At 38.9% G+C, this 18,726-nt stretch overlaps 2 protein-coding genes, 1 long non-coding RNA gene and 7 other non-coding genes across 12 annotated transcripts in view; 6 read left to right on the top strand and 4 right to left on the bottom strand.

Moving 5' to 3' along the window:
- On the top strand, positions 1-11,399 carry primpol (primase and polymerase (DNA-directed)). Of its 2 annotated transcripts, none has more exons than XM_018695685.2 (14): positions 1-142; positions 5,652-5,979; positions 6,067-6,161; positions 6,249-6,387; positions 7,424-7,571; positions 7,671-7,761; positions 7,844-7,995; positions 8,159-8,321; positions 8,414-8,502; positions 8,635-8,721; positions 8,807-8,915; positions 8,998-9,074; positions 10,418-10,464; positions 10,574-11,399. In XM_018695685.2, the coding sequence occupies exons 2-14, from the start codon at positions 5,806-5,808 to the stop codon at positions 10,805-10,807; spliced, it is 1,605 nt and encodes a 534-aa protein (XP_018551201.1). In that variant the 5' UTR covers positions 1-142; positions 5,652-5,805; the 3' UTR covers positions 10,808-11,399. The 2 variants fall into 2 exon arrangements, with proteins under 2 accessions (XP_018551201.1, XP_018551202.1); XM_018695686.2 differs by having other exon boundaries at positions 7,847-7,995.
- trnad-guc (transfer RNA aspartic acid (anticodon GUC)) lies at positions 583-654 on the bottom strand. Its single transcript has one exon. It is a non-coding gene; the product is annotated as a tRNA-Asp (tRNA).
- On the top strand, positions 1,597-1,668 carry trnad-guc (transfer RNA aspartic acid (anticodon GUC)). The gene has a single exon. It is a non-coding gene; the product is annotated as a tRNA-Asp (tRNA).
- Positions 1,745-4,204, bottom strand: LOC127142472 (uncharacterized). Of its 2 annotated transcripts, XR_007813243.1 has the most exons (4): positions 4,037-4,204; positions 3,238-3,931; positions 2,245-2,755; positions 1,745-2,140 (listed from the first exon to the last, which is right to left on the bottom strand). It is a non-coding gene; the product is annotated as an uncharacterized LOC127142472 (long non-coding RNA). The 2 variants fall into 2 exon arrangements; XR_007813242.1 differs by having other exon boundaries at positions 1,745-2,755.
- trnad-guc (transfer RNA aspartic acid (anticodon GUC)) lies at positions 4,601-4,672 on the bottom strand. The gene has a single exon. It is a non-coding gene; the product is annotated as a tRNA-Asp (tRNA).
- Positions 4,893-4,964, top strand: trnad-guc (transfer RNA aspartic acid (anticodon GUC)). Its single transcript has one exon. It is a non-coding gene; the product is annotated as a tRNA-Asp (tRNA).
- On the top strand, positions 5,205-5,277 carry trnav-cac (transfer RNA valine (anticodon CAC)). The gene has a single exon. It is a non-coding gene; the product is annotated as a tRNA-Val (tRNA).
- trnad-guc (transfer RNA aspartic acid (anticodon GUC)) lies at positions 9,353-9,424 on the top strand. Its single transcript has one exon. It is a non-coding gene; the product is annotated as a tRNA-Asp (tRNA).
- trnav-cac (transfer RNA valine (anticodon CAC)) lies at positions 9,665-9,737 on the top strand. Its single transcript has one exon. It is a non-coding gene; the product is annotated as a tRNA-Val (tRNA).
- Positions 11,212-18,726, bottom strand: part of acsl1a (acyl-CoA synthetase long chain family member 1a) — a 20,987-nt gene continuing 13,472 nt past the window's right edge. The window contains 13 exon segments of the mRNA XM_018695682.2: positions 11,212-12,589; positions 13,804-13,875; positions 13,955-14,056; positions 14,188-14,331; positions 14,438-14,554; positions 15,645-15,733; positions 15,845-15,917; positions 16,006-16,101; positions 16,236-16,370; positions 16,577-16,711; positions 17,543-17,620; positions 18,319-18,392; positions 18,501-18,552. Coding sequence (XP_018551198.2) covers positions 12,449-12,589; positions 13,804-13,875; positions 13,955-14,056; positions 14,188-14,331; positions 14,438-14,554; positions 15,645-15,733; positions 15,845-15,917; positions 16,006-16,101; positions 16,236-16,370; positions 16,577-16,711; positions 17,543-17,620; positions 18,319-18,392; positions 18,501-18,552 — 1,308 coding nt within the window. The 3' untranslated portion in view covers positions 11,212-12,448.

Here is an 18,726-nt window from a genome sequence, read left to right on the forward strand (position 1 = left end):
TAACGTTGTTTCCGGTTCCACGCGCGCCAAAAAGAAAATAGGAAGTAGAGACCGGAGCTTGTGTGTTTATCTGAACCAATTGACATAAACACAGCGCTAACGAAACTTAATGGACTGTTTTATCACCGCGTCTCAACTAATGGTGAGTTGTGGCCAAATTACACCAGACGACACCATGCTAAAGTTAATGTTAATGACGCCAAATTAACTCGGGACACTCGGGTGTTTATTAAGACTGTGAGTCCACAGAGTGGAAGACGTATTTACATCATTTACCTAAGTAATACTGTAAAAGTACTGTGGTACAAGTAAACGTTATGCACTGAAAATGTCACTCAAGTAAAAGTATGTATGTTACATTATCTGACTCGTCAGACCTTGTGGTGACACTCAACAACACTTGTTGCTGGCGACCTTTTAGGGACCCTCAGTTTGTGTTGGTAATGTGTACTTTTAGAGTGTGAATCCGGGTTCTTTGTGTACTCTTACTTCTGTGCAGAAGTGGAAATAGCGACAGAAAAGTCAACCAAAAATATTATTTCAACAGTAGAGACAAGTGTCTGTCACAGAAAATGACAAATTCTCCCCGTCGGGGAATCGAACCCCGGTCTTCCGCGTGACAGGCGGAGATACTGTCCACTATACTAACGAGGAGTGGTGAAAAGTAACGCGTGATCACTTCAGGTTAGGAAATCGCTAGAGTGTGGGTTTTGAGGAGATGTACTTTGTTAGTTCCATCAGTGCACTCTTTTTTAGCACGTGTGGAAAATTACTCTACATTAAAAAAAATGAAGGCACAAGCAAGAATGTGAAACAAAAGATAAAAATAAAACACCAGCCGAGCCCAGTGACCCGTGGGATGTGGTCACGTGGCAGAAGTCTTCAGCTCTCCTCGTTAGTGCAGTGGACGGTATCTCCGCCTGTCTATTTCTGTAGCTGTTTCCACTTTGTAATAAGAGCAGAGAGAGGCTGGCTTTACATATCACTGACAATGAGCGTCTGTAATCATGAGAAACATCAGAGCAGAGAGAAAGAGGATGTTACACCTCCACCCTGTCCCAACCGAGCACTTCTCCTCCGGTTAAGGACAGTACTGAGATACACCTAACAGCTTAGTACTAACGAGGTATTAGTTTATGTAGGCTAAGAAAACTAAACAGCTGTTCTGTGAAAACTGTCAGGTTAGGATTTATTGCAGTCGCCAGAAGGCAAACACTGTTTATTAGTGCATCAGAACCACCCAAAAATAAAAGTGTTTCGGCTTTTGTACGAATAACAAGTACATTCGTGTGAGTGAGTCTAGCAGAGCTTTTTAAATTTCGTTGTATTGTTTTCAATGCAGTGACAATAAAGACACTCTATCTTCTGTCATTTCCTTAAGTACTGTTAAGGGTACTCGTCATGTGACCACATCCGGCCAGTCAGTGGATTGTTGGTGTGTTCCACCTGTTCTTAACAGAACTTGAGGAGATGTACTTATTTCCTTTCGAATAAAATGAAGGCACAAGCAAAAATGTCAAACAAAAGATAACAGTAAAGCACCAGTCGGGCCTAGTGACCTGTGGGATGTGGTCACGTGACAGAAGTTTTCACCACTCCTCGTTAGTATAGTGGACAGTATCTCCGCCTGTCACGCGGAAGACCGGGGTTCGATTCCCCGACGGGGAGAGTTTATTATTTCTGTAGCTGTTTCCACTTTGATATAACTGTAGACAGAGATTTACACGTTGTCACCACACACCACTGACATTACCACAAAGTTTATTAAGCACAATTTCACCATCGATTTAAAAAAACAAATACAAGCTTAAGTTGTAGCCCACAAAATAACTTATACTTATTGTCTCATGTAAAAGTTTACATCTGCTCATATAAATGTTGTTGAAGATACTGTAAGACTGAATATCCTATAAGAAGCATATTTTAAAAAGGATTTTGGATTTTTGTTTATCAAAGGTGGCTTAGAATGCAAGGCATTGTATATTGCATACAGATTCAGATTAACAGTATACAAATATCTCATCCTTTAAATTAGAGGCCTTACTGGACCCTCCTAAATGTGTCATGACAGGAGCAGCTCATTCGGATACACTGCCATCTTTCTCAGTCTGTCACGTGAAGAGATGTTCAAAGATCAGTCCTGTGTAAAAAATTATGAGGCAAATCAGGGGCAGTTCAACCAGTTTATTTGTTTATGTATTTCTGACTTAGAAGTTAACCTGCTGACCATGAACTGTGACTTACTCAGTTCTCATTTTGTTGCGCACTGGTACCCCTCTCTTTCCACTCATTTCCTGACATCTGTCTTTTTGTACACTCTCTAAATATAAAGGCATGAAATATAAAAGGTATTCTATATAAAGTATAAAATTGGCTTATCCTAAAAATATTGTTATGAGTAAATATTTTTAGCTGATTTGCACACAGAACTCTGTTGCACATCCCTCCCCTTCCCTCTCCACCAATTTCATGAAATACCAACAACAAATAAATCAGGTATAAAAGAATCACTTAGCATAAAAAATATTGTAAAAGTAAATATTATTTGCTGATTTTCATAAAGAAAACATGAGTTCAGTTCAAAACATGTGGAAGAAGTAATTAAAAAACATGACTGTATGACAAAGCAGTTTTGCATTTTGATGACTGTCAGCAGTCTGAGGTGCTAATTGTTTTTGCTCAAAGGTTAAAGAAAAAAAGAGAAAAAGCCACAAGCAACAACACAAGCCACTGGGTGGAGATGTCAGCTGGAGACCTACACAAACACAGAGAGAGAAAGATGAATATATTATGAGATTTTTAGGTGTAGGAGAGGATGTGCTCATTTATGCTATATACTGTACTCGCCCAAACAACCTATAACAGGCAGAGAAGCTGGTTTTCTGTCTGACTGTTGCTATTAAATATTAATTTAGTGATTAATATTTAAGGTTTTAGAGAAACACCAAAGATTTAAGACACAAGGTTTTTAGGGGCTTTAACTTCAAGGGACTATTTTGGGTGAAGATCAGTTCAAATTCACATAGAGTCACTAAAACTATATGATCTTTCTTTGTATCTATTAGAAATATTTTACACCAAACAATTCATTTTTTAATCATTACTGTGTAACTTTCACACAGACAGTTTTGATAAAGAAATCACACACAGTACAACCTCATGATTCAAATCTCACTTTTTCTTAACACTCATGAGATTGAGCAACATTTTTATTTTTGTCAAGAAAATGTGTCTTACCGTGAAAAGATGTGGCACCTGTCCGAGCTCCTCAGACCTGAGTGTTTCAAAACAATCTCAGTGTGTTCTGTGTCATCCACAACTTTTCTGTTTACACTCTCCACAATGAACTCTTCAACTGGAGATAACAAGATCTCATCCCATTTCTCTCCTGCAAATGTTCTCCCCCAGTTTGACAAAGAGACAAGAAGTGATATTTAAAATGATATCCCCATCCAACTCAACCTCTATTGATTTAAGAGCTGTGGTGAACCTTCCAAATCTCACTTTTGAGCCGTTTTCTGCTGTGACTTGTTCCCCTAGCTCTAGGAATAACATACACAGTTGTGCAATTTTTTGGCTTCTGCAGCATCATGTAGTCCATGAGGAGGAAGTGAAGAGACTTGAAATGGAAGTCCTTTACATAGGAGCTAACATTTGCACCCATTGTCTCCACTTTATCGTTGAAGGTCTTTTTAAACCTTGGATCTCCATAAGCATATGCCAGAAGTGCAGTTGTATGTTCTTTTATTCCTCCTGGGATCATCTCTGAACACTGGGTACTCGCACTCCATGCTTTCTGGAATCCCTCACTGCCCTTTAGCTCTGCCTTTAAGACGCCTGAATGGATAAACTCCTTGATGGCTTCTTTGCGGCACTTATCATACAGGACATCTACAGCATGTGGTGCCATGTCCAGGTTTTTTGCAGCCACCTTTAATCGAATAAGGAAATTAAAATTTAGTTTTAAGAGAATATTTTTTTCCTAACATAATACCTCAGGTTTTGAATGGTAATTTGTCAGAGAAATAAAACTTACTCTGTAGCAGAGAGCTGTGAACACGACTGCAGCAAGAAGCAGTTTTCCTCTGTCCCACATTTTAAAAGGCGTCCTGTCGTCTGTGTCCACAGAGTGTTGTAACAGAAATCAGAGAAAAGAGAAAACAGCTGTTTGCTGTTGCCCATGCGCCAAACTGAAAAGAGGAAGGAGTGACTGTGTGAAGCTTAAACTGTTCAACAGAAACAGCAATAACAAAACTTACTGGAATGCTTTATTTCTTGAACCTCAACTAATGATGCCAAATTATCTCGGACAGTGCTCTACTCAGCTATTCTTAACAGCATTTGAGGAAATGTACTTGTACAAAAGCTTCATCGTGATGACCGAAACAGTTTTATTTTTGGATGGTTCTGATGGACCCTTTAATTAAATACAGGTTTGCCTTCTGGAGACTGCAATAAAACCTTAATCTCCACAGTCCTCACTAAATGACTGTTTATTTATTTATTTTTTACCTATATATTTAGTACCTCTATAATACTAGAGTGTTGGTATTTATTCGATTAGATCCACGAGTATAGAAAATGAAGAAGAAAAAGAATTCTCCCCGTCGGGGAATCGAACCCCGGTCTTCCGCGTGACAGGCGGAGATACTGTCCACTATACTAACGAGGAGTGGTGAAAACGTCTCTCACGTGACTACGTCCCACAGGTCACTGGCCGACTGGTGTTTTATCGTTGTCTTTGTTTCACATCTTGCTTGTGCTTCATTTTTGAATGTAAAGTCATTTTTCCAAATTGATGAAATTGATTTAAAAAAAAAAAAAAAGAATGGTTGAAACTAACAGTTCAGCGATTGACTGACCGGAAGTGGTCATGTGTTACTCGCCACCACTCCTCGTTAGTATAGTGGACAGTATCTCCGCCTGTCACGCGGAAGACCGGGGTTCGATTCCCCGACGGGGAGAATTTATTATTATTAGTCCCTGCTAAAAGCGATTAAACAGCATACAATTTAATGTTTCTATCTGTAAGACTGCAAACATTTGTCACTCCACACATCTGAACTTCAATTTAAGCGGTTTTCAGGAGCGACTTTACTCTTAAACTGTGAAAGTGTCCGTGTGTAAGTCATTGTGAAATCACGGTAAAGGGTTGTTGAGCCATAACCCTGCCCCCACCCTCGGCCAATTCAGGCTTCACAGCAGTTTCCGTAGTGTAGTGGTTATCACGTTCGCCTCACACGCGAAAGGTCCCCGGTTCGAAACCGGGCGGAAACACATTATTACTTTTTATTTGATTTTTTTTTTTTTTGTACCTGATTTCAATGCCAAGAAAATACACAATGCAAAGCCTGAAGGCATATTTATTTAGGTGACTTTTACTTTTACCAAAGTAATATTTTAACAGTTACCTTAAGTTAGCTAACAAATCATGTAAAACACAAAGTTCATGCTTTTTAACAAATGTTAACAATATTTACAAACAGTAAGAGCTTTACTGATATGTAACATTAGCCAACCTAAGGTATGATTTTAACCAAAAATACAGCATAACCACATGACGGGAACCGCAAATCCAGGCTGTAGTTTGTGTTACTGTTGAACTGTGGTGTGTTGTGCTGACACACTCTGTATATTACTTTTTTTCCCAGGATGAAGAATGAGAGGAGGATCAAAAGTCAAGCATCTATTTTGAATTTGTACCAGCTCCAGGGCGCTGTGCTTTAGCTGACCTCTGACCTCAATTTGGAGGTGAACAAATGATGAACAAGGGCTCGAGTACAAGTCATTAACAAGCCCTTGAGGATGAGTAAGTGGGGAGAGCGACTGCAGAAGGTGGAGCAGCTCGCTCAGTCGTTCCAGCTCAATCCTCTGGCTACACGCTACAAACCTCGACTGTGGCCCTGCCAGCCTTCCTCCGTCTGGAAGCTCTTCCCTCGTCAAAGCCTGGCTATCAGCTTTGCTCAGAGCTGCAAAGAGGTAACATAGGATTTTGCTGATGCTGGATTATTTTGTCAGTCCGTAACTCAGTAAAATGTGCTTACATTTGCACTTTGCTTTTTCCAGGCTGTACATGTTTTTGCACTTGAAAAAGAAAAGGCAACTCTAGGTCAAAGGATCTACCTGGTTACCAGTTACAGTGAGCTGTGGCATTACTACAGGTAAACATTAGCTCTGCATTGCAAAAATGAGGCGCATCATCTCTCGTGTTTTGCGATTTGTTGATTTGTCCGTTCATATTTTTTCAGGACTTACACCCACTCCTTGATGCACTGCTATGAGGTGATTCCAGAGGGTGCTGTTTGTAAGCTTTACTTTGACTTGGAGTTCCACAAGCCATCTAACAAAGGATCTGATGGGAAAACTATGGTGTCTTCTCTCATCCAGGTAGGCTGTGTTTTTGTGTCTTCATTCACAATTTATCCAGCTACTGTCTGTCCAAACACATTGTTACTGAGCAGTTTGATTCACATACTAATGATAATGATTCAGTTGCTGCTCAGTTTGTCAGTTAGAATTCCAAAGAGTGTGTTGAAGAAGTATCCACTTTTTGTCTTTGACTAAAGATTATTTTCATTGTGAAAAATGCTCGTCCTGGTTTCTCAGAGCCCAAGACAACGTCTCCATGACTTTAAATGTTTATATTTGAGAGGTTTGAGAGAATAAAAGATTGAAAAAATAAAAGGAAAACAAAGAGCCATGATAACACCACCCTGTCATCCAAACCCACTGGTTTCCTCCATATCATTCACTTACAGTTGCACAAGATTGTGAAATATTACAAAGCTGTGAAGTTTAGGCGTGTCTTCTAATTTCAAGTGGAGCTTCCCAATTCTTTCACTTTAAGATTGCTTGTTCTTTTTTAAAGCATCGTAAATAATCTGATATTAATTAAGTTAATTTGAATGGGTGGAAATGTAGTTTTCTTCCAATATGCAAGTTTATTTTTATTCTTATTTTCTCTTTTGCTTCAATCAGGGAAAAGGAAAGGAAGATTTTAGTGTCCGTGTTTTTGTGGCTGTTTATATTTGTTGCTTATACCTAGTTTACCCACGGGGTGGCAGTGTAGAGTAGTGTGGCAGGTTAAGTCCACAGGTGAAACAGTCCGGCTGATCACATGTGGGTGACGCGGAGATCTCGTGATTTTTACCACTAAAACGCTGAAACTCTAGAAAACCAGGCCAGTCATCATATCACCACGCAAGTTTTTTGTTTGCATTTTAAATTTGCTGTAAACTGAATTGATGAAATGGGAACCTGCCTAACACTGAATCCTGTCCGGACATTCACTCATCGAGGCGCGTCAAAAACAACCTGGTCAGGATCGTCGCCACACCACGTGTAGTTCATCTTGTTCCCTTCTCACCTGTACAGGTCAGGATATCCAGTATATTTACCTGTCTTGTGTTCTGTTTGTTGAAAGTATGTCTGTGACAAGCTACTGGAAGCTTATGGGATCGAATGCTCCACGAAAAATGTCCTCAATCTCGACTCCAGCACAGAGGAGAAGTTCAGTCGACATCTCATCTTCAATCTCCAAAATGCAGCTTTCAAAGACAACATACACGTTGGTATGTTTAGTGTTGCATGGAGACAACAAATCTGCTTTTTTCACATGTAACTTATTCACATATTCCGTTTGATGATATATATATTTTTATCTTTTTTAGGCAAGTTTATTCACACAATTCTTGAACCAGTCCAACTGAGCAGAGCTGATGATGTTGGGGTGAATTCAGCGGCAGGAAACTGTGCAGCAAGGTCTGTTTTTCATAACTCTGAAGACACATATTTTAATTTCTGTACTATTATCCAAATATGTAACTCAGTGATGTGTTGACAGCAGAACATGTGCTGTTCCTGAGGGGAAGGCAACAAAACTAGGCGAGGAGGCTGAAAATCCTCTGACCAAGAGACGTAAGGAGGAAGAGACAGACCTCAGGTTCCTCAGGGTGAAAAACAAGGATGGCCAAGACTGTCTCTTTGTTGATCTTGGTAAGAGAAACCTTTTTTTACCTTTCACATATCAGACACATGCACTTACTTGGGTTAAATACTTTCCTTGATATATTCTGCATCTCTCTTATGTATCATTCCTTGTAAACCTTGCCAGTATCTACAGTATATATGGATCTTAGTTGCTATGGCTGCATTGTAGGTGTCTACACAAAGAATAGAAATTTCCGCCTGTACAAGTCATCAAAAGTGGGAAAGAACGCTGCATTCACTGTCGCAGACGACAACCAGTTTATCACCAAACATGAGAAGGCGTTCTCAGCGGAGGAAAGCGTGTTCTTAGCGTCCTTGGTCTGTAATGTGAGGTACAGTACGCATTCTCACAGAACTTCTCCAGTCTGATGGAAATATTCCTCATCAAACAGCAGCATTAGAGCTCATTTCTGTTTATCATCAGTTTCACAGGTCAGAGAATTCTGACATGGGACATCCCAGACACAAAGGAATCCAAAAGACCTCACTGTCAGCAGGGAACCACAAATCCAGGTAACACTAAACTGACATTAAGGGCTTCACTTTATATTGTTCATATGCACATTAACAGTACTTTATCTTGACATTTGTAGACATAAATAGTTTTAGTTGCTTATGCTTTTTTTTCTCATCTTTCACTCGCAGCCTCACTCTCCGGCTGCCTGATGTCCCCTCATCAAGAAGTGGACAACTTTGTACTGACGGTGGTTCGGAAGGATGGGATACAAGGAAGTAAGTGTTTTCTCTTTTATCAGAGAGTACGACGCAAAGACTGATTTTTAACAGTGGTTAATGTCGCTCATGTTTACTCCACCAGGCATCAGGCGATGGAACTACTTTGCTGCCGAACAGCTGCTTGTCTATGACATTGCGAATTACCGCTGGTGTGAAAATGTGGAAAGGTTTCATAAAAGCAACAACATCATGTACGTACAGTTTATTTCACGTCCTGGATGCTGTCTTTGCGTTTGCTCCACCTGTCTCATTTGGTCTTATCCTCCCCTGCAGGATTGTTGTGGATCTCAAAGAGGAGGTGTGGTACCAGAAGTGTCACGATCCGGACTGCAGGAGCTTCAGATCCTCAAGTATGTTATGATCCCAGAGAGCTGCCATACTCTCTCTGTGTTCTATTTTTGTCTTTTGTTTCACATTCTTGCTTGTGCCTTCATTTTTTGAATGTAAAGTCATTTTTCACATGTGATTTAAAAAAAAAAAAAAGAAAAAAGAAAAAAAAAGAGTGCACTGGTTGAAACTAACTAAGTACATCTCAAAAACCGTGAAATACAGTTCTGTAGTCTTTGAAGAAACACCGACAGTTCAGCGATTGATTGACTGGAAGTGGTCATGTGTTACTTGCCACCACTCCTCGTTAGTATAGTGGACAGTATCTCCGCCTGTCACGCGGAAGACCGGGGTTCGATTCCCCGACGGGGAGAATTTGTTATTATTACTCCCTGCTAAAAGCGATTAAACAGCATACAATTTAATGTTTCTATCTGTAAGACTGCAAACATTTGTCACTCCACACATCTGAACTTCAATTTAAGCGGTTTTCAGGAGCGACTTTACTCTTAAACTGTGAAAGTGTCCGTGTGTAAGTCATTGTGAAATCACGGTAAAGGGTTGTTGAGCCATAACCCTGCACCCACCCTCGGCCAATTCAGGCTTCACAGCAGTTTCCGTAGTGTAGTGGTTATCACGTTCGCCTCACACGCGAAAGGTCCCCGGTTCGAAACCGGGCGGAAACACATTATTGCTTTTTATTTGATTTTTTTTTTTTGTACCTGATTTCAATGCCAAGAAAATACACAATGCAAAGCCTGAAGGCATACAGAAGCCTTGATGCTTGGTCGTACTTCAAGGCGGGATTTTCTATATAAATCAGAGCCAGATTAGTACATTTCAATATAAATTTATTTAATCAGCCATTACATTTAAAGATCAGACCAAAATTAAATATCATAGCAGATAATCAGCTGATAAAATGTCAGTTTACAGTATACAGTGTATTGACACAAGTAAATCTATGTATAATTTACTTGTGCTTGATATTAAAGTATATCTAATATCAGATACTTTGAGACTTTTACTCAAGCACTATTTATTTAGGTGACTTTCACTTTTACCAAAGTAATATTTTAACATGATATCTTATTACTCCCTGCTAAAAACAATTAAACAGCATAAAATTTTCTGTTTCTTTCTTTACGACTGCAAACATTTATTTCTCCACACATCTGAACATCAATTTAAGGGGTTTAAGCTGTGCACCGACCCTCAACTGAGTCAGGCCTCACAGCAGTTTCTGTAGCGTAGTGGTTATCACGTAGGAACTTCAGATCCGCAAATATGTTATGATCCCAGAGAGCTGCTATACTCATTCTGTGTTAATACAGCCTATCTGAGCTGAGCATCTCTTCTGTTGCAGGTTATGCACTGCCACAGGAGATCTGCATCAGCTACATCCTAACACTGGTATGTTTGCTTTATTTTAATTTGCATCTTGACTTATGTTAATAGTTAAAAACATGATATTCTTCACACTGCGCAGCAGTTTATGATTGTGTCTTGTGTTCACTGACAGGATGAGGAGGACCAGGCTTACTTAATGGACGACACCGGCAACATTGAACCCAGCCAGGCGCCACACCAGGCCCCGCAGAGCACAGCGCGCTCAGAGGAAGAATCTGCTGACGTCTGGGGAGACGGACAGGATGATCAGGACTATTTAGAGAGCCTGGACAACTTTGAACAATCCAGTGGGGAGATCTCTGATCAGCTTCTGCTCAGCTGCATGGCAGAGTTTGAGTCTCAGTAGAAGGTAACTGTATCACATGCTGTTAGCGCTTTACTTAAAGTCCTCCTGTAAAGCATTTATAAGCAGTATAAAAAGCAGATAATGTGTCAATGTAGGAAAACACAGCTGTAAAAACATTAAATGTCTTCATAGGATAATATGGACATAACTGGACATGAATAATAAACACATAAAATGTCCTTATAGCTGCGTAGACTACATTATAGTGTGTTATAAAGCATTTATTGAATGTTCATATACTGTTTATAAATGATAAATAGGAGGAGTAATACCAAGATATATACTAAAGCACTTTATTGACAATTACAACAAAACAAACAAGTTTTTAGCCACTAAAACACTGCCCCTTAAGGTATCTGTCAAAAATAAATTTCTCATTATAAAAGACAAACTAAATATCACAGTTTTTGATGAAAGTATTTATTTGGTACAGTTGACAAATATAGATACTGTACTTGTAACTCCAGCACAAAACTGCACTGTTACCCTTTTCATAAGAGTCTTAAACAAAACGATTAACAATATGGCTTGAACTGTCAATGAGTCCTTGACATTATTAGATGTGCGTAATGATCACAATTCAGCAAAAACATCTGAATTTACAACAAAGTTTTTTTGTTAAACAGCTGAAATGCCGTTCCGTCTCTCTTTCGTGGACCATCACTGACAGTTAATCTAAAACGCTAAAATGACAAGGACCTGGAATTAATTTAGAAAAACTAGCTTCTTGAAATGAAACATGACACCAGTCTTTCCAAATATTTCCCCTGAATACTTGCGTATCCTACAAGTGATAGAATGTACCTTTTATTGTGTAGCTTGTAGCACTGAAACTTGAAAGGAGGAAAAACTGCTCGCACAGTTTTGTAACATTGAGCATTTTCCATGCAGCGTTAAAAGAAAACAAAACAAAAGCACAAAACATCTGTCAGGCAACATGATTCCCTGTAGGCCTTTAACTTAATAGTGCACTAGAACAGATTCATTAGTCCTTTAGCCCACAGCTCTGAGAAACATGGGAATGCAGGGAATTAACAATACGGAGTATCAGGCACAATACTCTGCGTACAAATTTTCAGCAGATACACTATTTACAGGTTTAACGATTACATTAAATATCAGCTTAAATAGATAACCAAAACATTAAATAGTCTGGTATATAAATAGTCAATATTTGTCACTGTTGTAAAAGCATATTTATAGGATTTCATTCTGACTCCAAAGAATTAAACCTGACAGAAATGTTTGCAGCAGTTGGACTTTTCTGACCATGAAAGAGTCAGACTTATTGGCAGTTAAGGCATCAGCAAGTCACATTTCCCCATTGTGTGTGTGTGTGTGTGTGTGTGTATTTAAAATTTTAACAATTACTCTTGCTACTCCAGTAACACAATGATGTGTTCTTGGATAATCTAAATTAATTAGCCAGTGATAGTGGGGAGTAATTTAGCTGTACAATCATAATTAAAGTGGAGACAACAATACATACTTCAAACTGAGATTTATTATCCAGTTTGTACAGAAGAAGACCCCACAAAATTGCAAAGATAATCACAGAAAACCCCCTTCACTAGACTATTTGGTTCTGGCTGTGTGCTCTAAGTGATTGTCACCTCCGTACATTACTCCTCGATCCCCAGCTTACATCTTAATTTTGGCGTAAAGTTCGTCGATCTGCTCTCTGAAGCGGCTCCGAAGCTCAGCCCTCTTAGCCTTCAGGGTGGGTGTCAGGAGACCGTTCTGGACAGAAAACATCTCAGGATGTAGTGCGATATCTCTCACCTGCAAAACAGACAAGAAATGAAAAAAAAAAAAAATTCACATACTGCTGCAGCTAATGATGATTCTTATTGACTATTAATTCTTTGGTTTAAAAGGTGTCCAAAACTAGTGAAAAATTACACATGGAGCTACAACAGTGACGTTAAAATTCTGACCATGAAAATGAAATTTGGTATTGAAAACAAAACCTGAAATGAAAAAGGAAACATTGGCATTGAAATACTTGTACTGGAAAAAGTTTTATTAGCACTGAAAAAAGGAACTCTTTTTTTTTTTTTTCCCAGTGTCAATGTTGCTACAACTTTTTTCCAATAAAGTATTTCAATGCCAATGTTTCTGTTTTCAGTTCAGGTTTTGTTTTTGTTGCCAAATTTTATTTTCACTGCCAAAATTTTAATGTCACTATTCTAGCTTCATACCAAAAACAAAAATGATGTCTCAAATTGTTAAAACCCAAAGGATTTCTTTAAAAAAAAAAAAAAAATCAAATTCTACCATTAATAGGATGTAACTATAGCATTTTTGCTTGAAAAACACCTTAAACTAATCAATTATCAATATAATTTGCCGTTTACTCAGTCAGTGAAATTGATGACTAACCGTTTCAGCCCTAATTTGAAAATGAGCAATAAAGAATTATTGAATCAAAAATATGGTTGCATTTAAGTTGTCGTCAGGTCATTCTGTGTCAAATCAAACTAGGTTGTTGCAGCACCAGCTCAGATTTTGTTCTGACCTTGTCTATATCAGGCCAAAAAAGGCCTGTAAAATAGTTCAGTTCAGATTTCTGTTTAAATCTGATGTTTTCACTCAGTTCATTTTTACAGCCTCAAAAACACCTTAGCTAGGAAGCCATATTGGTGTTTATTCTACCTTTAATATCACTCTCATTTAGGAATTTTGCACCTTTTCCAAATCTGTGGCCTTGTGCAAATTCAACAGGTGCACAGTACAGACTTTTAATGGACATGTTTGTCTTCCATCTTAGGAAGTTTGGCAAGGCTAAGAATAATACTTCTAAAAATTTCAATGCCCAAAAATGTTTTTGAGAGTTTAAAATTAAAAAACAAACAAACAAAAAAAACTAAGGGCCTAAAACATTAGAATTGAACAAAAATATTTGCAACCACTACCCTGGATTCTATCTGATTTGACACAGAATGACTTGATCAAAATGCCATGATGTTTTTTGTTTCAAACATGGCTATAGTTACCTGTTCAAAAGACTTGAGTCCTGCTTCTTTGCCCAGCCTCAGGAGGTCCTCCAGAATGGCTTTCTTCACATCCTAAAGGCATTCAGAAAAATGTTAGGCATGTATTGGGGGGGGGTGGGGGTGTTAGACTGCTGATGGTAATAGATCTGACCTTGTTATTGCACAGTTCAGAGTAGGATCCTTCAATCCCCTTTTTCTTGGCCCAAATAGGTAAAAAGTCTGGATCAGGCACCACAATCCCCACCAGGCATGCCTTCAAAATACAACACAGATAACATGAGGATCAAATGCTGCAAACTATCAAACAAGTGTTAATTTACATTTAAAAAAACTGTGGTTTAGTTTATTGAACTCAAGTTTGAGTAAGATTAAATAATCACTGACCTGTAAACTGTCACCATGAACAAATATCTGGGCCACTGGATCACTGCGATTATAGATGGTTTCTATTTTCTCAGGGGCGATGTATTCTCCCTGTGCCAGTTTGAAAATGTGCTTCTTTCGGTCAATAATCTTCAGAGTGCCATTCTGCCAAAAACCAGAGGAGAAACTTAACTTATGCCGTGAGACTTGATCAAAATGATAATAATAAGATTTTTAGGGTCAATATTGCCATTCAGCCTGTTGAGCTTACAGGAAGCCATTTCCCAATGTCTCCTGTGTGCAGCCATCCATCCTTGTCAATTGCCTCAGCTGTTTTCTCTGGGTCTTTCAGGTATCCCTGGAAGACATTTGGTCCTTTGACACACACCTAGAGAGACAGAGATAAAATATGTTAAAAATATATTTAACGTGGTTGTAACCCGCTAGCACAGATATTTTGTATTTTATTATTTTTTATTCTTGATTTGTTGTTGTTGTTGGAGATTAACTTTTTACAGTCTAATTTGTGTTTATAATTTTTTACCCTGTCTGTTTATTGTTTTTCCTGCATTGTAACAAGAGATTTACTGCGAAATGTTTGATTGCTTCTGACCCATTTTTGTCTGTATATTAAAATTAGGCTAACACTGTGCTCTTTTGAACGGTCTGTTTGTTTTTGGTTTTTTTATCACTACAGTCAACATTAGCATAAACAGAAATGTTGAGAGTTCACCATCAACCTTCATTTTGTTTACTTCCCAAGAGCTGTCTCCAGCGGTAGAAAGCAACATCAATCTTTACTCGTTTTACTTCTGTTTCTATCATCTCTTTTCTTCTTCTGAACTTAGCATGCTAACCAGTTACCACATTACAATAGTGAGTCACTGCAGCATTCAGTCTGCTCTCAGTCCAAGATGAGAGGATGGTCTGAGCTAGCTGGTTAGCATGCTAAATTCAGCAGACAAAAAGATAAAGAGTTAACATTGGTGTTGCTGTCCGACTGCAGACATCTCTTGGAGGGTAAAGGAATAAAGTTTGATGCCGAACTTGAAATGTTTCTACTAGATGAGCAGCCGTTAATGCTAACATTAGCTATGTAGCAATAGCAAAAACTTAAATATAGCACCTTTAATTAATACGGAGTCCCTAAATCTGTCCAACATGTATCTACTCTTCAGAGATAGAAATGGAGATGTGGAGCTTTTCCAGAATTAAATATGCTGACCATGTTTTGTGCAATGAAGAAATACATCATCCAAACCCCAAATACAAACACTGTGACTCTTTCTTTGCATTTAACAGTTTCTGAATTAAAAAAAAGTTCTGTCTGGAGATGTTTGTTTTAATGTCAGCAAAATAACACCTGCATTAACCTGTAAGTCAAAATAAAATTCTACGAAATTCTGCTTGTGTAAAAAGTCATCCCCCCATCCACTGTATGTTTAGTATTCAACTGATAATGAAGAAGAGCTTCGTACCTCTCCCTCTCCATTGACTGACAGGTAATTCATTTCTGCCACATCCACCAGTTTGATAGAGTTGCAGGGCAGAGGAGGTCCGACGTGACCTGAGAACACAGAATAGTTACAGTTCAGTGTCAGGACTGAAAGAAATAAGGAAAATAACTGTCACATAATACACCAGAATAGACAACAGCGACAGTTAGTGGATGTTTTACCTGCTGTCCAGTCTCCAGGCATTGACATGGAGCACCCAGCTGTACATTCAGTTTGACCGTAGCCTTCATAAAACTGTAGAAAAAAAGGCTGTTATTGGTGACATTCGTGGAAACTAAAATTGCCTTACAGTAAGTGAGATGGTTATGTTGATGTGACTCACCTGACAGCCCAGTGCAGCTCGCAGGAACGTCAGGATGGTCGGTGACACCGGCGCTGCTCCTGTAATCATGAGTCTCACGCGACCGCCCAGACTCGCCTGAAAACACATAACCACAATATTCAGGTTTTCAAAGCGAATGGAGTGTTTTTGAATCCTTTTTGAGTTGAAGAGTTGGAAAAAAAAAAAAAAAAAAAATCACAAGATGCTTTTACAGAACATGTCACACTTACCTGGACTTTTTTGAAAATGAGTTTGTCCCACATGCTGTCTTTTCTGACCACGCCGTTTTTCAGCTCTGCCTCCTTCCTCCTGAAGGCAAAATCGAGCAGCCATCTTTTCAGCGGTGTATTGGCCTGACCGAATACCTGTGGAGAAGTTAGAGTGAGTCAGTGCATTTTATATGAAATGTTAAACAAGGCAGCAGACCAGAGATTTGGGAGTGGAGAAGTGAGCGAGTAGTAAATAAGTCTCTGAAAAAATGTGACAAGAAAATAGTGAATCTGCTTCTTCTCTTAACTTTTGTAGACTTTAATGTGCAACATGAGAGAAACTACAGAGGTGATTCTCTGACCTTATCAAACATGCGGTTGAGGAGACGTGGGACCACAGGGAAGACTGTTGGTTGCAGCGTTTTCAAATCATCCATCAGAAGTCGAATGTCTCCCTGGAAGTAGCCGATTCGAGCTCCGTGGATGAGGATGACGCCCTGATGAAGAGAGATGCTCATTACTTCTTGTGCAAATATAATCAGTGTGTCATTTTAGCCACAAGGGGGCATTGTTGTTGCACTCAGAGAGACGCTGAACTTCCATTGTTTGTTATTTAAACCAACCTTCACACTTAAAAGCTCTTACAGACAGACCTTGAAAGTCAAAGGCTCCTTAGACATTTATGAAAAACAAATTCAACTGTTATAAAACCACACTCAGCTTCGCACATCTTCTAAAGCTTCACAATGATGGGTGAACTGACAGGATACCTGAGTTTCAATACTAATAACACGATCACATCTTATTTAATGTCTTACTTTGAGGAGTATAAGCGTTTTTCTTAACTTGTTAAAGTAAAATTTGTACAGTGTGCAGACGTTCGAATGTTTATTTTTCTTAACACAGAGCAGTTGTACAAGAACCTCCTACAGTCAAAAATTACTAGAATTATTGTTTAAATATTGATGTATCTGCACAGAGGGTAAGTAAACAAGACTAAGAATTTGGCCAAACATGTCATGAAATGTTTGATGCTCAATTTCAGTTGCTACTCAAAAAGTAATGAGAATGAGAAGCTGGACAATTTAAGTTGGAGGAAATCACAACAACTGAGCCTAAAAATTCTAACAGATTTTTTCTGATTTCATTAGACAACAAATCTGAAGGTAAACGAGTCCAGAACATACCTGTACAACCCTCTCAAACATGTGAGCTAGGGGGAGATAGGATACATGAATGTCATGGAGGTTCAGCATGCAGTGTACCTGCAGAGGACACACAAAGCAAAACACATGCACGTATGCAGGTCAAGCGTGGCGTTACTGTACCTCCACCACCCTCTCAAACATATGGGCCAAAGGGAGGAAGGAGATGAGCACATCTTTATTGCTGGGCTTCAGTGAGCCCTGGATGACACCGTACACAGAGTGCAAGGGGATGAAGAGGAGGACAGAGGTAAATGTAAATGTAAAAGGTGGTCAGAGAGGGTCAGTCTGAGTGAGACAGGATTTTAGAGAAAAGTCCATCAAAACAAACCAATATTGATATTATATTATATTTGATCCAGATCTCAAGAATGCAAGGGCGAAAGTTTGGGGTCAAAGGTCCAAAAGAAAGGTTGGATGCATTTCTACTATTAGACCTACTAAAAATTACATTTAGTTTCTGTTAAAGAATTCTATATTTGCATCTTTACCATAACAAACACTGTCCATTGATTTATTTTAATATGCAGAGGAGGTGAAAGTACTTTTCAGCCGTCAGAGGCAAAGTCTGGGGCAAATCCCCCCCAAAAAACATGCCACACTCTCAAATCACTCTCTGCTTGTGAAGCTAATCACTGTGAGCATGTAGTAATAACTGAAGGTGACTCAGATGGCTATGAATGTTTTAATCAACTCTCCTCTCATCTGAATTATAGCAACACTGTTCAGGGAGGTTTTGTTGAGGGAATCAAGCTGTCAGGCAGGGAGACAACTTGAAAAAGCGAGGGGGTGGGTGCCGCCAGTGGAAATTACACCCTTGCACAAATGAACAAAAAATTTTAAAGGAGTAATTTTGAAGAAAGTACTGCAGGGGAGAAACTGTAGGTGTGTTTGTTTACCTCTGTCACTTTAATGAAAGCTGCGGTGTTGGAGATAACATTTCCGTGAGTGAGCATTGCACCTTTAGGGTTTCCTGAAAAAAAAAAAAAAATAAATAAAGCTCATGATTACACATAATGTAAATAAAAAATAACATTTCCAAAAGGTTAAAGTTGCTGTGTTAAACAAGCTGTGTAACTACCTGTGGTTCCAGACGTAAAGCAGATAAGTGCAAGGTCCTCTGGTTTAGGGGGCTGTAATCAGAGAACAGATCTATGCTAATGCACATGAAGCCTAACTTGCTACTAGAAGATTAGAAGTGGTTACAAATACTGTAAACGCTCCAAGTTCAAAAGCGGATTCTCAATTTAGTAAGAATAAAGAGCTTTTTTTGGGTTTTATCGATGGATCAAATAAAGTGTATTAAG

Source organism: Lates calcarifer, linkage group LG5 (assembly GCF_001640805.2).
Source record: "Lates calcarifer isolate ASB-BC8 linkage group LG5, TLL_Latcal_v3, whole genome shotgun sequence".
Classification (NCBI taxonomy): Eukaryota; Metazoa; Chordata; class Actinopteri; family Centropomidae; genus Lates; species Lates calcarifer.

Coding starts and splice junctions, on each gene's coding strand:
- primpol (XM_018695685.2), top strand. CDS start 5,806: ATGAGTAAGTGGGGAGAGCGACTGCAGAAGGTGGAGCAGCTCGCTCAG. Junction 7,996..8,158: donor CTGTCTCTTTGTTGATCTTG/GTAAGAGAAACC, acceptor GCTGCATTGTAG/GTGTCTACACAAAGAATAGA. Junction 8,722..8,806: donor GAAGGATGGGATACAAGGAA/GTAAGTGTTTTC, acceptor TTACTCCACCAG/GCATCAGGCGATGGAACTAC.